Source organism: Pleurodeles waltl, chromosome 10 (genome assembly GCF_031143425.1).
Source record: "Pleurodeles waltl isolate 20211129_DDA chromosome 10, aPleWal1.hap1.20221129, whole genome shotgun sequence".
Taxonomy (NCBI): Eukaryota; Metazoa; Chordata; class Amphibia; order Caudata; family Salamandridae; genus Pleurodeles; species Pleurodeles waltl.
In genome coordinates this window covers 865,164,542-865,184,938 of record NC_090449.1, presented here as the reverse complement: position 1 = coordinate 865,184,938, position 20,397 = coordinate 865,164,542, and the positions used below count along the sequence as shown (strand labels likewise).

Here is a 20,397-nt window from a genome sequence, read left to right as displayed (position 1 = left end):
TTTTTAAGGCTATGTGTTTCACGTTCAGGGCAGTTCATAAGTTTCATAAGGGTCCTCTGTTTCATCAATGGAAATTTAAGGCTTAGGCACCCATCAGAGTCCTGCATTCTTCCACAGCAAATCTCTGGGTGCCATGGTTCAAGATAATCAGAGTCGGAGGCCAGGCTTTTTCAGTTAAAGCAGCACAATATTGGAATACCTTAACTCCTTCGTTGAGAGCTTGTCAAGATCTAATGACTTTCAGGAAAACTCTGAAGACCTGGCTGTTCCCTGCTTATTGAATAACTCAGCTTCAGTTGTGTAAGGGTTTTGATATTGGCTAGCACCAGAATCCTTTTTTAGGTCGCAGTTGTGCTTTATTAATATATTTTTATTCATTTATTCATAAGTCTACAATGTGCAAAGTGCTTATCACAGATCCGCCGCTGCCCGTTTGTGAAAAGGGTTATTAAGTGTATCTTGAAAAATTTACAAAATGTGAAACAAGTTCTAGCTTTTTATCAAAAGCAACAGCTAAGAAACGTTTCCCATTTTCTGATCATCCCACATTGCGATGTCCCTAGAAGTCTATTATCCTCGAATGTCACCACAGAATAAAGACACACCTTTTTAATAGTACATTGTAGTGCATTTTGTGGATGTATTGCACAATATCAAGGTTAATAGTTGTGAGCTAAAATAATAGCGCGTTCACTACATTACTTGTCACTTCATTGTCATGGTAAGTATATATTTACTTTTCCTACCTATCTACTATGATGTGTAGCATTTAAGATGATGATGAGGATATAATATAACTGTGATGCAATACACAACTCAGTAGAGATAGAGAGCGTTGCATGTTCCTAACTCCCTTTGGTCCCTACACTCACCTTCCCCACACACATTCTTCCACATTTGTTATTGATTCACAGTGAGGATCTGCAAGGAAATGTCTCCTTGGCATGGTTACCCCCTGACTTTTTGCCTTTTGCTGATGCCAGTTATGATTGAAAGTGTGCTGGGACCCTGCTAACCAGGCCCCAGCACCAGTGTTCTTTCCCTAAACTGTACCTTTGCTTCCACAATTGGCACAGCCCTGGCACTCAGATAAGTCCCTTGTAACTGGTACCCCTAGTACTAAGGGCCCTGATGCCAGGGAAGGTCTCTAAGGACTGCAGCATGTATTAAACCACCCTAGGGACCCCTCACTCAGCACATGCACACTGCCTCAGAGCTTGTGTGTGCTGGTGGGGTGAAAATGACTAAGTCGACATGGCACTCCCCTCAGAGTGCCATGCCAATCTCTCACTGCCTCTGGCATAGATAAGACACCCCTCTAGCAGGCCTTACAGCCCTAATGCAGGGTGCACTATACCACAGGTGAGGGCATATGTGCATGAGCACTATGCCCGACAGTGTCTAAGCAAAACCTTGGACATTGTAAGTGCAGGGTAGCCATAAGAGTATATGGTCTGGGAGTTTGTGAAACACAAACTCCACAGTTCCATAATGGCTACACTGAAATCTGGGAAGTTTGGTATCAAACTTCTCAGCACAATAAATGCACACTGATGCCAGTGTGGAATGTATTGTAAAATGCACCCAGAGGGCATCTTAGAGATGCCCCCTGAATACCAGTGCAACTCCTAGTGCTAGGCTGACCAGTTACTGTCAGCCTGCCACAACCAGAGAAGTTTCTGGCCACATGGGGAGAGTGCCTTTGTCACTCTGTGGCCAGGAACTAAGCCCATACTAGGTGGAGGTGCTTATCGCCTCCCCCTGCAAGAACTGTACACGGTTGTCCCTCATATGAGCGAGTAGTGTGAAGACATTATGTGCCCTTTGACACATGTAGCCTCTTAACAGCCCCTTATTTGATGCAGAGGGCTTGGAAAAGGAAAACATGGTGACACCTCCATAAAGTAAACCATGTTATTTAATCCCTATTTCCTTCCTCTTTTTAACACTGTATACAGGGCCCCTGACACCAGGGGAACAAGAACAGTGTCAAAGGTACCAAAGGGGAAGCAAAAGGTAGGAGCTGCTACCCCCTACACCCTTTAGCAGACATCCAAGGAGTAGTGAGTGTTTGTTAGGCAAGCTCAATAGCTCTTATACTGATTCTGAGAACTGTCACATTTTACAAAGCTTAATATAGCAGAGGAATATTTCATAAAAACTATTAAAATAATAAAAAATGTAATCTCAAAATGTTTATCTAAGGCAAGTATGGGCTTGATACTAATTCTTTTTTTCTGGTATTTTTAACACTTCTGCTTTCTTTGGTTGCAGATATTGCAGTAGGCGCCCCTTTTGCAGGAGAGGACCGAAGAGGCAAAGTATTTATTTACAATGGAGGTGAAAATGGGTTAAGCGAGAGGCCTTCGCAGGTGCTGAGTGGATCATGGGCCTCGCAATCTATACCTGCAGGATTTGGATTTACACTCCGAGGAGATTCAGACATTGATAACAATGAATATCCAGGTATGGATTTTTGGAGGTGGTTGGATAGGCAATGTGTAAGAATGAAATTGAAGAAATCACATATAACTTAGGGCCTCATTACTAGTGTGGCGGTCCGACCAGAACATAACAACCCTGGCGGTCCGACTGCCAGCTTTGCTAAGATCTTGGATAATGGCGGTCTGGAGGTGGCAGAGTTCCTAATCTGCCAGGGGAGCGCTGCATGCAACGCTTCCCTGTGGATTACAACCTCGTTCTCTGCCAGCCTTTTCATGGTGGTAACACTGCCATGAAGAGGCTGGTGCAGAACAGTTGCAGGAGGCCACAGAGAGGCCCCCGCACTGCCCATACACTTGGCAAGGCAGTGCAGCCTCCCCCTGCCCAGCACCATTGCAATGTTCACTGCTGACAGTGAACAATGCAAGGGTACTGGTGCACCCTGCTGGCTACAGCATTGCCGCCAGATCGATTGAGGGCCAGAGACAAGGCCGCAGCCTGTTTTCTTTTAGGCTGGTGGGTGGAAAACAAGGTTTCATGTGCTTGGGGTCAAGAGGGAGCAGGAGCAGTCCTTCATGGGTCCTCTCAGGGCTCAGACAACATGTCCTGTCCACGTCTGACTTTCCACAGGTTCAGAAAGTGTTCTTACATGGGTGCCTTTCAGTGCCACACTTAAGAATGGCACCAACTAATGGGGAAAAAGTTATTTTTCAGTATATCCCAATTGCCTCACTGCGACCAGGTCCAACATGCAATGTCTCAGGACATTTTCAAGATGATGGTCTTTGGCCACATGTACAGTTGGTCAATGATGTCTGAAGTTGCGCATGGGGAGTGAATTAAGGTAATCCTACCAGGCCAAAGACCAGTTTGAAGTGGGCACTGTACCGCAACAAACCCAGAGATTTTGGCATCCTATTTTCTCCTTTTCAAGTTTCACATGTTTCTCGACGGACTGATGAAGAAGTATTTGACACTGTAGTGTCAAATAGGATGCCCACAGCCCTCCCCACCCTACCTGTGTTATGCTATTAATTGTGTTTGACCAATGACTTTGTGTTTCACCACTGCTCATAGTAGTTGCTCAATGTTCACCAGTAGCACATTACATGTTGTATTCAGTTTAGCTGCCTATTGGCTTTAACGTGGCATTAGACATTACATTTGGTATTTAGGTTAGCTGCCAATTGACTTTAACATGGCATGAGACATTACATTTGGTATTTAGGTTAACTGCCTATTGGCTTTAACATGGCATTAGACATTACATTTGGTATTTAGGTTAGCTGCCTATTGGCTTTAACATGGCATTAGACATTACATTTGGTATTCAGTTTAGCTGCCTATTGGCTTTAACGTGGAGTTAGGCATTGCAGCTGAGACATTGCAGATGAGCTGTGTTTTTCCAAGCTGTGTTTTTCCACATGGTAGACCAAGCTGTGTTTTTCGAACTGAATTCACACGAACCCTAACGTGATAAGAGAGCGTATATCTGGTGTTTTCCTTTCTGCTCAGCCTTGGGAAGAGGAGGGGCCTAGGAGATCTGGCCAGTCTCCAATGGCTTGTTTTCATTTCCCGAGTCTGAGAGGAAGAGGAACGTTTTTGTAACAGTGGCTCTGTGGGCAGCAGCGAGGAGAGATCTTTCAAGACTTCAGTCAGGAGCGGACGTCAGCTGCCTGTCTCCCGTTTGGGTGGAAAGTCTCTTTCTCGCAGTTGGACTGGAGTCATCAACTTGAAGATAGGAGAATGATGACAAGCAGTGATAGGCCCTACGGTGATGCAATTTTGACTTTTATTCTTTGCTTTGAAGTTATGCTATAATATAATCACATGTATTTGCTGTGTACATTGCAACTGAGAAGTACTTTGATATATTTTGCTTTCATTGCTGTGACTACTTTTAAACGTGTGCTTCCAACCTACTAATCTCATTTTTCAGGAACCTCGTGGTGAAGTAATAATAATAATAAATGTCTTCTTTAAACTAAGAAGTGCATTCCAGAGAAGTTTTGTCAGCTCGGTCATAAGATAAGAGAAGGAAAGCAAAACAACCTGTTTTAGTTGTTTCTCCCCATTCAGGTCAGTCCAGGCTTTGCTCCTGAAAGGCATTTTTCACACCTATTCAAAGCTGAGCACAGGCTGATAGCTGGCAGAGATGTATAATAATTAGTCTTGTGCCAGTTCAGGCAGGAAAAGGGTAACTTTCTAAAAGTTACTTTTCCTTGATAGTTATGAAAATAAAACTCCACAATTAAATTGGATTTGAATAACTATTAAAATTTGTGGTTTCATTATTTTTCTAGATTGCTCCATTCCTGAGATACAGTATTAGTATTTTAATTTAGTTTTCTACATATAACAGCTTGGACTGCCAATGTGAAACTTTTAGGTCCTTGTCACTATATGATATGGCAATAATAATGTTCTACATGTCCCACTTTTAAACCCTATCTATACACCCTAGCTTGTGGGCTAAATTATTTATATTAGGTGGCTTACAGTTATTTGAAGGGAAGTTTTTACCTGTCGAAAGAGTTTATTTTGACAGGTCATAGTGCATATTTATACTGCAACAGTCAACCTACACAGGGCAGGCCTAAAGCAATGTTTGCACTGTCCCTATAATGGATGACACCATAAGCACTGCAGTCCATAGGTGCCATTTAACTTCAAGGTCATGGGTGCACTTTTTATAGGGGCTTACAGGAAAGTTAAATGTGCCAGCCAGGAATAAACCAATGTAACTATGGTTGAAGTGGGAGCACAGACACTGTACTTCTGGGTGGCAGGAGTAAAGTGCACAGAGGTCTAAAGCCATCGCAGATGTAGGGTCCAGCAAAAGGTGAAAAATCTGGAGTCACCACTCAAAAAAGGCAGCTTTCCTACAATGACATTAAAATATTGCATTTATTATATTTAATGCACATGTACATTAAGGACTTAGGGGGTAATTACAACCCTGGCGGTACAGGACCGCCAGGGCGGAAATGACGGAAGCACCACCAACAGGCTGGCGGTGCTCTCCTGGTCATTACGACTGCGGCGGAAGCGCAGCGGTCGCACCGCTGGGGCCGGCGGTTTCCTGCCACAATGGCCCCGGCGGTAGTAATCCGCCAGGGCAGCGCTGCTAGCAGCGCTGCCCAGGGGATTACGAGTCCCCCTACCTCCAGCCTTTTCCTAGCGGTTTGAACCGCCAGGAAAAGGCTGGCGGTACGGGGAGTCGCGGGGCCCCTGGGTGCCCCTGCACTGCCCATGCCAATGGCATGGGCAGTGCAGGGGCCCCGTGACAGGGCCCCATGCGGCTTTTGACTGTCTGCTCTGCAGACAGTGAAAAGCGTTACGGGTGCAACTGCACCCGTCGCACGGCCGCAACACCGCCGGCTCCATTTGGAGCCGGCTCCCATGTTGCGGCCCAGCAGGGATGTCATAATGGGCACGCGGGAGTGCGGACGCATTGGCGGCCTGTTGTAATGACCCCCTTAATGTACTGTAGAAGTATATCTTATTATACTAGATTAATAATAAATATTCTAAATTAATATAGTATACATTTAAATATATTTATTTTCTAACATAAATAGCAAACTTCATTATATTTCTGTATACTTTCCCATAAAGAAATAGTCTTCTTTGTGGTCCACTCAGGTGGCAGACATGTAGGTGAAACATAACAGACAGTCATAACTGCATTTTAGCACTTTATGGTTGTAAATACCATTGCAGAAGGCTGTATCCACTAATTGGAGAGGGTGGAGACATTGAACTCTACATCTAGTTGTAAATCTCAATTCAGAAACAGTTATAACAAAAAAGTGGAGTGCTCCACCTAGGTGTAGTCATAATTATGCACATGTATATTTACGTGAACTATCTCTCCCTTATCCCCAGTCTTCAATTTATTTTTTTAACATTCTCTGCAGTTAACTTATCAAAATCAAAGTAATTGCTTCTATAATCGTTCTATATAGAAAAGGAAGCAACACAGGGATTCTTTCCTCGAAGCAAAATGAGGCAGTTCATGATGCCAATCAAACTTTTCCACAAACCAAAAAAGCTGCATCAAAATCAGGCAGTATGCTTCAGTAGCCACATTATCAGTCCAGCCACCCATGACAAGCAGTATTATCTTAGACATATTTGAACCATTCTACTCAGCAACAAATCAGAACAGTGTAACCTCTAAGACAAGATCTGTTTTAGCTGCCCTTAAAACAGTTAGTTTCTTTCAGTGTTTTCAACATTGTGATTTAGCTGCAGAGCACTAGTGAGAATAGATTTGGACAGCCTGCACTTCCCCAGAACAGTTTGTTTTGCAGCAAGAATCTTTTCTGGATTCTCATGTTGTGCGTTATTCTGTCCAGAATTCACCAGCATACTAGAAGTCCTTCTACTTGTTTTGTTGTTGGGCATTGATGATCTTAATCACAAAGAGAGGAGTGAAAGAAAATGAAGAACACCCATACTGTCTACCCTGGAAACAGAAACCAATACACAAGAAGTATGGGGTATCTTATAGGTGCAAAGTAAATTTAATCCGCCCTATGCTATTTAAGTCTCCCGAACTATGGGACCTCTTTGTGTGTCTTATCTAGCCTCTCCTGATGCCATACACCCTCCCCAGAAGCTCCCATACCTGGTCACCATCTTCAGATGCTTTTTGTCTGCTGTTGGGTCTGGAATCATAGCTGAGGGCTCTCCAATCTGCAAACATAGGAAGTTTGGATGAAGTTTTATTGACAAAACACTGAAGAAGACCACTGACAAAAGGTGGCGGAGAAAATTAGTTTGATCACATACATAAAGACCATATTGGAGAATGTCCGGACAGGGGGCCACCTGTTCCACGTGATATGGAGAGACACCTTTCCAATTCTGCCAGAAGTGCCACCACACATTCTCCCAGAAGGACAACTATCAGGTGTGTAACCTTTGCCTCCCGCTCTACCACAAGAGTGACAACTGCAAGGCCAATACAGACTTCAAGCCGAAGAGGGCAAGGGACAAACAGAGGCAGGCACACTATGCCATGCAGGGCCGGAAGCAGACTCCAACTCTTAAGGACCTGGTTTTATCGAGCGACAATGAGGATAACATTGCCAAAGGGCCAGAAGAAAAAGGCTTGGATGCTGAAATGAGAATCATCGACTTAGAGAGGGAACAGCACAAGCCCAAGGTCAAAAGAGCCCAGGTAACACCAAGAAAACATTCAGTGGAGAGTGTAGAACACCAGACTCTAAAACACAGAAAGCTGCCTTGCCAACTGGAGGCAAGCAAAGACAAAAAGAGCCCCTCGGGTCCCACAGCAAGGACACCGTAGTCCGCCGAACACCCAAAAAGACAACAGCATTAAACAATGATTGGAGTTAAGAGATTTCAAAGTTGAAAAAAGTTGAAAGAAGAAAAAAATCATGAGACACCTACCGAAAAAGACAACAAGCGATACAGTGTTGAAGGGATCCTCAACTTTGAAAAGTAAATCGACTACGGTGCGCGACCTCGAAGAATGATCCACCTGGAGAGAGCATAAGAACAACTGCCTAGAAGCATAAATGGTTGCAATTCTACAGAAGAGAAGGGATTTTGATGCATCCCTTCGGGAATTCCAAAACCCCCAAAATACTTTGATAATAAAAGAACAAACTGAGAAGGATGTCAAAGAACTGGACCCCACCCCTTGACACCAGAGCCACAGAAGGAGGTGGAAGAACAAGAATTATTCTTAACAAAGATAATCCTATTACCATGGACATGGGTGTATTTCAGGACTTTGTTTGGTTAGAGTATGTGGAAACTCAGTGGCAAGACATTCAAACAGGTTCCTCCAAACAGAGAATTGACACATATCAATCAAGGCCATCACCTCCGGATAATATTGCATGGTAGGGACAACTCATAAAAACAGCAGTAGAGAAATATGGAGTGCAACTGAAGGAGGAGAAAACACAATCCTGGATCGAGGGAGAGAGGCCTTCAAGGAGCCTGCAAAGTGCAGTGTTGTTACACCGAGGGCAGAGAAAAACTACACATATTTGTCAAATGATGTACATAAGAAGAACAGGCCGAGCTAACTCCATCATTGAAGGGTAAACTTCCAAACTACATCAAACTACATCAGGTCCTCCACCAGATAAAGAAAGTAAAAAGATGGCAATAGTGGATAGGAAATTTGAGAGAAGTGCACCCAACTTGAACGCTCTCCTAAACAGATACACATACCAGCACTATGTTTTATATTGGACCTCCGTTTTATCAAAAAGTTTATAAAAACCCCAATATTCACGATGTCAGCACTGTAAGTAGTCATACCACAGTTGGGAAAAGGAGATTACATTGCAACTATAGACCTAAAGCTGCTTACTTGTTCGTACCAACTAATCACAGACACAACAGATATTTGTGTTTTGTAGTGTAAAGGACACACTATCAATTCAACTTGCTGGCCTTCAGGATAAAGTCTCCATCAAGGGTGATTACAAAGTGCCTAGGAGCAGTGGCAATACACTTAAGAAGACAAGGGATACACGTATATCCTTATTTAGGTGACTGGAAAGTAAAAGCAAACTATTTAAGAAAATACCAAACAGACATACAGAAAGTGATAGCAACACTTTTCAGTCTGGGGTTTTCAATAACTATAGAAACTTCATCACCAGAACAAGAAAAAATATTTCTGGAAGCAAAAATTAGCTCAACAGGGGCAAATGCTCACCCTTGCAGGGAAAGGACAGCATCAGCACTTCAAGAATCCCACCTTTACCATAAGGGGCAGCCTCTGACAGTGAGGACTATGGGGAAAATACTGGGGAAGATGGCTTCTTGCATCCCTCTCATACCATATGTAAGACTACATATGAGACCAATTCAAGAATGGCAACAAAGCCAATGGTCACAATTCACAATGAGTTTGGAAGATCTAGTGATTGTCACAGAAAAGGTACAGGAGGAGATGGTGTGGTGGAACAGACCACATTTACCAGCAGGTAGACCATCTATACAACCAACTCCAACAGTAACCATTACTACAGACACCTCATGTGTAGTTTGGGGACCTCATATGGGTACACTCAAAGAGGTATATGGGAGGAACAGGAAACCGTACACCAATACAATGTTCTAGAGCTAAAGACGGTGTTCTAAGCCTTAAAAGCCTTTCAGAAAGAGCTGAGGGGAAAATCTCTATTAGTTCACAAAGGCAATACAACAACAATGTTTATCTAAAAAAGCAGGGTGGATTACAATCCTTTGTTCTATCAAGACTAGTTCGGGAAATCTGAAAGTGGGCCAATCAGAGATAAATTAACTCAATGGCAATTCATCTCCCAGGGAAAGACAATGTTGCGGCAGACAAGCTAAGCAGGGACAAGCATCATCCTCCTACGAGTGGGAACTCAATGAAGCAGTGCTCAAACAGATATTCAAACAATGGGGAACACCAGAAATAGATTTATTCCCAATGCCAGCAAATGCAAAATGCCAGTACTTTGCATCCAGATGTCCACACCACCAAACTATGGGGAAAGCTCTGGCGATAAATTGGTCAGGGAAATTAGTTTATGCTTTTCCCCTGATACTGCTGTTGTACAGAGTAATCAACAAATGCAAACATTCCAATATGACTCTAGCACTCATTACCCCTCAATGGCCGAGACAAACTTGGTGCTCGGACCTAATAGGAATAGCGCAGGACAACTTACAGAGGTTATCAAGACACCAAGACCTGCTGTCAATGAAAGGGGGATAGTTCTTCATCCAGAACCAGTTAGTTACAGTTTAGCAGCTTGGCTCCTGACAACATAGAATTTGGCCACCTAGGTATACCAGAAAACACAAGGGCCGGTCTTCGAAAAGCAAGAAGGCTGACAACAAGAAAGTGTTACATAGCCAAACCGGAAAAATAATCAATATGGTGCAAAATATGGAGCTCTTACAGGATAATACTAAGGACACAATTGTCCTCAAATGTCTCACACACCTACTGGGCTGCAAAATAACTAATGATTAATTAAAAGTACTTTTAGCAGCAATAGTGCCCTACACAAGAGGTCATATAGAAAGGAGATCGTTCAGAGCAATTATAATAAAAAGAATATAGAGGTAGTCAGCCCCTACATGGAATTTAAACCTGGTACTAGCACAACTAATGAGGAAGACTTTTGAGCCTGAGTGAACTGTGAACACTTACAATCCAAGTGTTATACTTGCAGATCCACAAGGACAGACTAGTCATGAGAATGTATCCGCATTTTGTACTCAAAGTAATTTCATATTTCCACATAAACCAGTCAATTCAAATACCATGCTTTTTCCAAGAGCCGCAAAATCAAGTAGAAAGAGCTTTACACATATTAAAGGTAGGACAACCAATTGTGTACTGTATGGAAAAAACAAAGGCAAGCAGAAAGACAAAGCAATCATTTGTGTCATTTGCAGACAACATGGATAAAGCATTGAGAAAAGGTATAGCCTCTAAATGGAATTAAAAAGTAATCCCAATGTGTCAATCAAATGCAGGAATACAGTCACATTCCAAAGCAAAGACACACTCCGCATGAAAAAAGGAGCAACAATAGCCTTTCTAGAAAATATATCTTTGCAACACTTTTACATGGCAGCTATTTGGTCATCAGTGTGCAGTTTTACATAATTCTATTGCATAGACACTCAAACGATCCAGGAAGCTTAAGGAGGGCAAAAAGTATTAAAACATCTACTTATAAATTCAAGCTCATCTTCATCCCTACCACAAGATTAGAAGCTGCTACAAAATCAATGCACAGCATGTGAATCCAGAAATGATTCACACTGCAAAACAACATTGTTTCTTACCTGTAGGAGTAGTTTTGCAGCTTGAATAATATTCTGGATTCACAGGTGACCAACCGCCTCCTTTATTTAGAAGATAGGGGAGCAAGAAGAAAACTAATGAACCTGAAGATGATGACCACACGTTGGAGCTTCCAAGGGGTATTGCATGATGTCAGGAGAGGCTGGATGAGATACCAAATGGTGGGATTGTGGATGGCCAACAGCAAGAAAAAAAAAAATACTGGTTTACTTGAGAATTCCGTATCCAACCACTAGATGGTGGAATGATGACCAGCCTGTGAATCCAGAAAGTTCTTCAAGCTACATAACTACTCCCACAGGAAAGAAACAATTTCTTTATCCAGAGTGGTGTATGAAGCCCCAAACTCAAGAGGTTTGTCATGTTTCAGCACAGCTGGACTAAAACAAAAGAAATGACTTGCTCTCTTTCCACTTTTGACTGATAACTTCACCGACTTATAAGAGAAACTTATAGACTTATAGATGGGTAACAGTGAATTACGTGGGTGATTTTCACAGACAAGTTCTGAGTGACATCAAATAGAAGAGAGCAAATCTTCAGTTGTCTATGATGTCACTCAAAACTTCGAGGTGGAAAACATCCCCGTAATTCACTTTTTACCAATCTATGATTTTATTTTTTGTATGGTCCACAAATTAAGCTGCCCCTGCCATTTATAGCATGGCCTATGCTATGTATCCCTAATCAAAAGGTAAAAAACATAAAAACTCACCTGACATCCTTGACCAATGCCAATCATCTTCCCTGCCTTCCTTCCCTCTTCTGCAGCTGTAGTTTCACCTTTCATTCAAAGCAGACAAGAAAAGCTTGCCTTCCGAGAGATCTGTCAGCCTGGCCTGGAAGGCCTTTATGATGCAACAACAGTTGATGATGATTTTTGTTATCAACTGTTGCTATGTCATAGCAGTGAGTTATGACATTTGGAAACTGAAATAAATGATAGCAGCTCTCTATGAGAACCATACATGACAAAGTAATTCATCATTTTGTAAAAACAAAGCATCATCACATTTTGTTGGATGTAATATAATTTTTCTTGTAGGAACTGGCTAAAAGATCCCATGACTGAATGTAATGCACAATGGCTCAGGTTAGTTCATAGGCCATCTGCCTGCCTTACACCTCTTCCCTGCTTCCAATGTCCACACTTGCCACACGAATTTGGTAAAATTAGCCATCCCATTCCACTCATAATGTTTCTGACCAATCATCTAATTTTAAAGGTTGCCAGATGTAAAATCTCCCTTGAAGGCCTGTCACAAGAGTACACTACTTCGTGGGAGATTTCTGATATCAATTAAATGATATTTGTGAGAGACCGAACTTTACCTGAGAGAACTGCTTCTCTTCTCTTCAGAACCTACCTGGAAATGTTCAGTTTATTGATACAGGATGCTGCTGGTCTTTAAATAAGAGAACTTTTAAACAGGTTACAGAGACCTACAGGCTATGGCACTAGATGCCAGAGTTCCAGACCTTACTGGCTGTGGAATCACCTAGCAAACGTATCCATCCTCCGATGAGACAGAACTTACAGGTAAAATAATTATACACCAGAGGTATCTCCCATGTTACAGATATCTTATAGGCACTATAATTTACACACCAGCGCTGTAGCTTACTTTTTCCAGCACTTAAAGATTTAAGCCCACGTAGCAGAGCTAGCATATCACTCAAAGACTGCATGCGTTGGTTAGTTGGCGTCAGCCGCATGATCACACACAAAATGTCAATCTTACAGGTGTTTGTTTCAAACCTTGCAAGAGACGGCAAACTTACAAGCTTTACAAAACGTATTAAAGCAGTCTCTGATGCATTTGCATGAGTCTGGTATTTAATAACGGAGCTAACTCTCTGATGATGCCAGGCTTAAGAGCCCAGGCTTCAGACAGCAGTTCGACAGATTAGACAGAGATTCAGACAACAGGGCTATCTTTCAGTTATAGTGCCCCAAATTAATGACAAAAATCAAACATATCATGATTTGCACAGGATCACAGTAAGAGTGAAAACGAATGTGCGTCCTTCTCGATTAATGTCTGGTCCATCAGTAACCTAAGCACTCTCCAACCCACCGTGTTCTGTACTGCATCAGTATTATAGCATACTTAGAGGTCACTTGTTTTTATTTAATCATTTATATTCGTTTCAATTGTGCAACAATGCTCTAAACCTTTCTCAACCAGTCTTGCTTGCTTTTTTCTCAGATGTCTTCCCTTTCCTCCTCTCAAAGGGCTAGATTTAGCAAATTCCGAATTTGTGATTCGGAAATTGCGAGTCGGTGTGACTCCCAATTTCCGAATTGCAAATTCAGATGCAGAACGGTGTCTCAAACACCATCTGCGAATCGCAATGAGGTCGCAAAGACCCACCTCATTAATATTAATGAGGTGGATCGCATTTTGCGACCCCATTGCGATTCCCTGCACACACAGGGATGGTGGCCTGCTGGAGACAGCAGACCGCCATGTCTGTGACTGCTTTTTAAATAAAGCAGTTTTTTTTTTTTGGATTGCAGCCTTAAAGGAAAACGAGTTGCAATACAAAAAAATTACGAAACCATTTGGTTTAGGTTTTTCAGAGTAGGCAGTGGTCCATTGGACCACTGCCTGCTCTGAAAAAACATTTATGGCAACATTCACAACATTCCCTTTTGCGAATGGGTTACCACCAGTGTGACACTGGTGGTAACTGCGAATTGCTTTGCGACTGCGTTCCTGGTCACAAAGCAATTCTGCATCGAGGTGGGACTCGCAAATAGGAAGGGGAACACCCCTTCCTATTTGCGAGTCGCATTCCCATTTTGCGAGCCGGTACCGACTTGCAAAATGGGAATGTGCATCGCAATGCGCGTTTTGCATGGCGCAAACTGCGATTTTCGCGGTTTGCGTCATGCAAAACGCTTGCTACATTTGGCCCTAACTCTCTTACTTTACCTGTTTCTTCCTTCAACGTCTTTTACTCTCATGCTCTCTTTATTCACTCTCTCGAGGATTGCAACACTGTTCTGTTAAGCAGATTTCTCCTGCCCCTTTTAAATGTTGTATTGACTATAAAGTAGAATTCTGACAGCTTCCATCGTAGAAATGTTAAAACACATTTACTCCTGTCCCGTCAGCACCACATTCCAGAGTTGTTTCTAATCCCTTAAATAGAATACAGCTCTGTCAAAACCTATAGCCAACAAAGTTAATTGAAGGCAAGCCTACATTACATGTTCTTTTGCAGAAATACAAGCCGCCTACTCAGAATGATTAAATCCCAGGAGACAGAGTATGACTGGTTTATGTCTGCCGCACAGGTTCACCTTCTATAGTTTCATTATTCTGCTTTGACATTTAGCCACGAACCAGAGAAGCGTGCTGCCTTTTGCCTTGTACTATGTATTTTTTTTCATTGTTCTGTGCCTTCCAGGTGATGGCAGCCCTCCAGCAGCATTTACTGTCGTGATGTATAATGTCACGTGCATGTGATGGCTGTCACTCGTCCTTCACCTGTGAATCTACCTATGAATAAAATCTATTGATAACGAAATGCTGAGATTGAAAATATTCAAATACACTTGTTATTATGTAACAAGAAAATGTTATTCGATAATCCATAAAAAATTAGAAGAAACACATTTAATGAACCAATGCTGAAACTAAACCCTGAGGACACCGAATACAGCTGTCAACAGTGTTTTCCATCTGACGATTTTTTTTAGCTAAATGGAGTCTCATAACGGTATAGCAAACCGCAAGGTTAGCAACTAAACTGCCAGGATAAGGAGAGGCAAAAATCCGGACTCCTTCCTTGTCAGTGGACTGTAACAGTTTGATTGACACCCCATGCATTAAAATGTTCTCTACGTGAGTGTTTACTTATATTGTATTTAGTGATAGTAGACATGTGCTCTCTGTATGGAAGAGATGATTTCTACATCAACTTGAAATAGAAAGATGAAAACTAATTACTCATGGTTCTATGCCAGATTAACATTGCTATCAAAAATGTGTAGCTTGCCAATATATGTAGGCAGGTATGAAATACTTTGAGTGTATTCTGTGTACGTAGGTACGTTAATTTGTGTTGCCTGTGTACATGGCTTTTGGCTTACGTGTATGGGTACTTATGTGGCCTAGTATGTGTTCACCCTTCTTTTCATGCAGTACACAAAAGTCATTCTTATTGGCTTTATCAATGTTCCTTGCTTTTAAATTTACCAGATGATACAAAATATTGTGTCTTTTTATATTCTGTGAGTGAGACTAACTTTTCATATGATACCATTTTCTATTTAGGCTATTGATTTCAAACTAAAAAAACAGGTATGTCAAAAGTACATCAAGAATTACCCATACTTTTTAAAACAAGGCCGCAGAAACATGCTGGGCCTAGTCTTGGATGACAGCAAATTCTAACATTACAATGTAATGTCAGCCTTATCAATCTTGTGAAAAATACCACAGAGAAAGGCAAAGTCATATGTAATCCCATAATGCATTCGGTGGATTTAAAACAGGAGAGGCGAGCAGGGTGGAGAAACACTTTTGGTAAAGCTCAGTTTATGTGAACTCCTGTCCTGAAAACGTTGATGGAAGATGTCTCTAATTATGAAATATAACTTTCTAGTACTTCTAGTGCATTCATGTATATTCTCTTTTTGTCTAAAGCATGTAATGGGCATAATTGTCCATAACATGCCAGTTTAGGGTAATGCAATAATCGTCGTTTCATAAAATATGACCACTATGACGAGTAAATAATTCGTACAATTGATTTAAGGAGCATATGTCTTCTCTAAACTGATTTCTACTGAATCTAAGCACATAACAGCTGAGTTAATCAGACCTGTCTTACTCTGTAATCCAATAAACACACTTAATCCTATTAAAACATTACTGTTTTTAACAGCTCCATCTGTTAAAATGTGCTTGTGGGAATCGGACGAAGGACGTCCCTACTGACGTTTCCAAAAAATATATCTATTCTTTTCAGCCCTTGTTTGAAATCCGGTTTGTTTCTATGATTACAATTGTTTTGTTCATGTGTTTCGAAGCGCTGTTCTCAGATTGGCTCTAAATGGTCAACACTTAGTTATTTTTTTGGACCAATATCACCTTATAGTTGTTTAATGAGTCGAGGTAAACTAGGTTAGTCCTAATTAAACAACTGCTGCTGGCTGTTATGTTTTCTGCGTTCAATAACGTCCACATGTTGCCGAGGATCTGCATCAGTGAATAGGAGGTTGACCTCCTGCTATGAGAGGTGATTAACTGAATCTAAAAACTCCTGACTGAACATGCACATATAACTAATATGACATAATCATTGATCTTTTCCCTGAAAAACATTTTTGTTTAGATTTTCCCATTCCAGTTGTTAGGATTAATAAATGAAATCCTCCCAGTGTTTACAAACGAGACGTTCTCGAAGTAGTACCACATATTGAACCATTTATATTTCAATAAACCAAATCAACTTCGTTCAATTCTGTCAGGATTTACTATGTGCAATTATAAATATTTTATTAGACGGTAATATATGTTTCTAAACAGAGAAGCAACTCATTTGTATAATTTCTCTATCGTTTATGATATGAACAGATGTTCTTCCATTTAAATTAAGAAAGCAATTGACCTGATTTTGTAATTATTGTTCTGTGCTTAGAAACGTAACATTTAAGGTAGGCCCTGATTACTGCAATACAGATCATCTGTTTCTTGTCCACTTCCAACATACACTTGGATCTAATTTATGGAGTGCCTATTGTAGCCACCACAGTAAAGACTTGTGACTTGCTTGCACTGTACTAAATAACATTACGTAACTGGCCACGTGTGTCACCTTGCCAGTCTGGTCTGTCCTCAACCTCTTCACCAACCGTCTTCAAAATGTGACAGCGTGAAGGATTCGTGTCACTGTCGAGCAGTGTGGCAAGAACGATTAATTGTAGCCTGATAAATGTATTATGGAAAAGCATACACAACTATTTGTAATGCAGTCCCTGTGTCCACCAGTATTTCTGAACGGAAGGTGTGAGGAGAGCTATTAACAAACGGACTGGGCTAAGGAATCTGTGATAATGTTGTGTTCTGTATACTGCTTTAACCAAGACCAAATATGCATTTTCAGGAATACCTTATGTAAGGGATTATTGCTAAATTTAATACAGGTTTTTATTATTATTAGTGCTGTAAAGCATTAGGTGTAATCGGATGCCTACTTCGTAGTGCTATTAAAGTGCAGAATGGAGAGTAAGCAAAGACGAACAATGTGCATGAGAAATAGTGTGGAAATGAGGCTATTGAAGCCCAGTACGGGCCAACACCCTGTCCCCTTTTATTGCAGGTCTAGTAACAGACTTCAGACCAACAGTTACTTGAAAATATGTGTTTCAAGAGGTTTTCCGAAGAGAATGTAGTCTTGTTCAGCCCTGAGTTCGAGATTTCGGGTATTCTATAGTTTAAGACCTCTACTTCCCAGTTTGCGTGTCTACCAGGTTAAGGGACGTTGTGGGATTAGTTTCAAAGATGCTGATCGAAGGTTCCTGGAAGGGTTGTAGTCTGGGGCTATGTTTTGTACATGAACATGTCCTGTGCTTCAGAAGCCCCCTTGGATAGTGGAGAGAATTTAAATAATTTTAAGTCTGGAATATACTGGAACCTGCTAGAGTGCTTTCAGCACTGGTTTAGTATGGTTTTATTGGTATAAATTCAGTACGTTTTATACTTAGTAGTAAATTAGGGATGGACCAGGGGTAGAGTGCCTGGAAAAACGGACATACTTACGACTAAATGGAAGGTGTTTAGGGAGGTGTAGGGTACGGTTTTGGGAGGGTTAGGGAAGGTGTCAGGAATGGGGTGCACCAACCAAACTGTATTAAACTTTATGATAAATTAGTTAAAATATATTTTCACATATCATCCGGTGAGCTGCCACACCATGTTTCTGGTGTGGGCTGAGTTCGTGCATGCACTACACACAGCGCATATTTTTGGTAATGAGGTCTACGCTGAACACCCACAATGGCAGTGCCCACAAGGGCAATTCTAGGACATGTTATCCTTTGCAAATATGGCCAGAGATGTATGAAACTGACCAGCAGAAAATAAATAAGGTGATGGGGCTGCCACAGAAATGTGTGGTCGCAGTATTTTGTGGCTACTTTCAACAACTCGGTATGGTAAAACCTTTTATGGCACATTATTAGGGCACCATATGTCCAGAGGAGAATTTCATGTGCTAACGCTTCTTTGGCATGGACACTACACAGTAGTTGAATTAGAGAAGTACGTTTTAGAGCATGTGTTATTGTTTTTCCATTTGTGCGTTCATTTGGTCAAATAGAACAAAGGATTGAGTTATTGCAATGCCTCAGCTGATTTCAGTATTTAAACTGCAGTTTGTAGAAATGAGACTGACTGTATTCTACTACGAATTCATGCTCAGATGTTTTCTTTTAACTACATCTACGCAAATAACATTCCTTTGTAACAAAACAAACATCTTCCCAGAAAAAATACTGCACTCAGCCATCACATTTGACGTTTCAGACAGTTTGTTAAGGTTCATATTTTTGTGGAATGGAAATTGTCCAAATATAATGGCGTTGTTTAGCAAACTTGAAAAAAGAAACCCTGGACACCACCTAAATATTATTAAGAATTCAAATATATATACTTTAATGTCTTTATCTTTAAAAACTAATAAACTCAGTTTGATATTGTTGACGCTCCCTTTACGAAAGTTATTCGTGTATTCCCTTTCCTCTTATTCATATAGTAAAACATTTTATGTAAGCAGTCATTTTCAGTTTGCGATCTGGAAAGATGGCAACTTACTCCACTAGTGCACGCTGAGCAACTAGAGCTGTAAATGTACAACTAACTTTTGGGAAAAGCGCAGCAATCTTTAGTTTTTATTTTCATCTAACCAATTGCATCACACACACAGGCCATGCTTGGAGGGAGGCCTTAAATATTAGTCCACTCTCATCTTACAACTAAACACCATTGCTTTTAATGTTAACACTATACATACGCCCCGTGACAAAGCACCTTAAGCTGTGCAGCTGCCATGGGTACTGACCATACATCCATTTGCCTAGCTCCAGAAATAGGCCTGATAAGGGGTGTACCCCTGTAGTACCTAGCTACACCTGCCACTGCAATGAATACTTTTTGTATTGAGTTAATGAGATAACTGTAGGTTATTTGGGAGGTTGCAGGGAAGTTTGTGTAATTTGGCACACATTTGTTCATGTTTTTTTTTTAAAGAACTGCAGAAAAATTAAAATATTTACTAGGCAGTTGGGGGTTCCAGTTCCTTACTACAAAGTTGCACAGGACTCAAGACCATTACCGTGCAAGAATCTTATCCATCTTGCCCCTTGGGAATACAAACGCATGAAAGAGCTCACTTCCAAAACCATAGGAACACAAGCACTAAACCCACATTTGCCATACTTTTGGAAGATTTAAAAGGCTTGGCACCACTTAAATAATGGGTTAGTTTGGAATTCTTCTGAAGGAGATATTTTAGGCCAAGTGACTAGTCAGATGTAATCAAGTTACCTTGTAGCTCAGATAGGCCCAGCAAAAGTCATCATATTCAGAAGGGATGTGGGATTTGCTATAAATGATTGTGAATGAGTGCAATATAAAATTAATTAAAGTTATAGAATAGAAAAAAATCACCAGTTTCAAAAAGACACAACCTATATTAAGGTTGCTTAAAATGATTGATTGTGTATGGAAATGGATGAGAAACTAGTTAGAAATGCTAACATGTGAAGATCAGTTTTCAAAAAGCCATTCCATGTTACCAGGATTAACCCTAGAGTTAGTCCAGTACAAACACTAAAGTGGCCAGCAGGTTACCCTGGCATTGCCCAAATAGAAGGCCACCTAGAACGGTGAGTAGGCGTAAGATTTGGTGCAAAGATGACTGACAAGGATCTGGATCTTTTATCAATACTTGCTGGTCAGCTCTCTGGTTGAAGGTTTCTTCTTTTGAGGTGGCTTAGTTTAGGCAATTTCTTTGGGGAGCTATGCTTTAGATCTGAGCAGGCTGACCTGGAGTTGTAGTCCAGCTCCCATTCACATAGTGTAGGGTCATCATGC

At 41.2% G+C, this 20,397-nt stretch overlaps 1 protein-coding gene across 1 annotated transcript in view; it reads left to right on the top strand.

The window, feature by feature from the left end:
- Positions 1-20,397, top strand: part of ITGA8 (integrin subunit alpha 8) — a 550,523-nt gene that overhangs the window by 246,181 nt on the left and 283,945 nt on the right. The window contains exon 13 of the mRNA XM_069211593.1: positions 2,275-2,466. Within this exon, the coding sequence (XP_069067694.1) occupies positions 2,275-2,466 (192 nt within the window). The remainder of the gene's footprint in view (positions 1-2,274; positions 2,467-20,397) is intronic.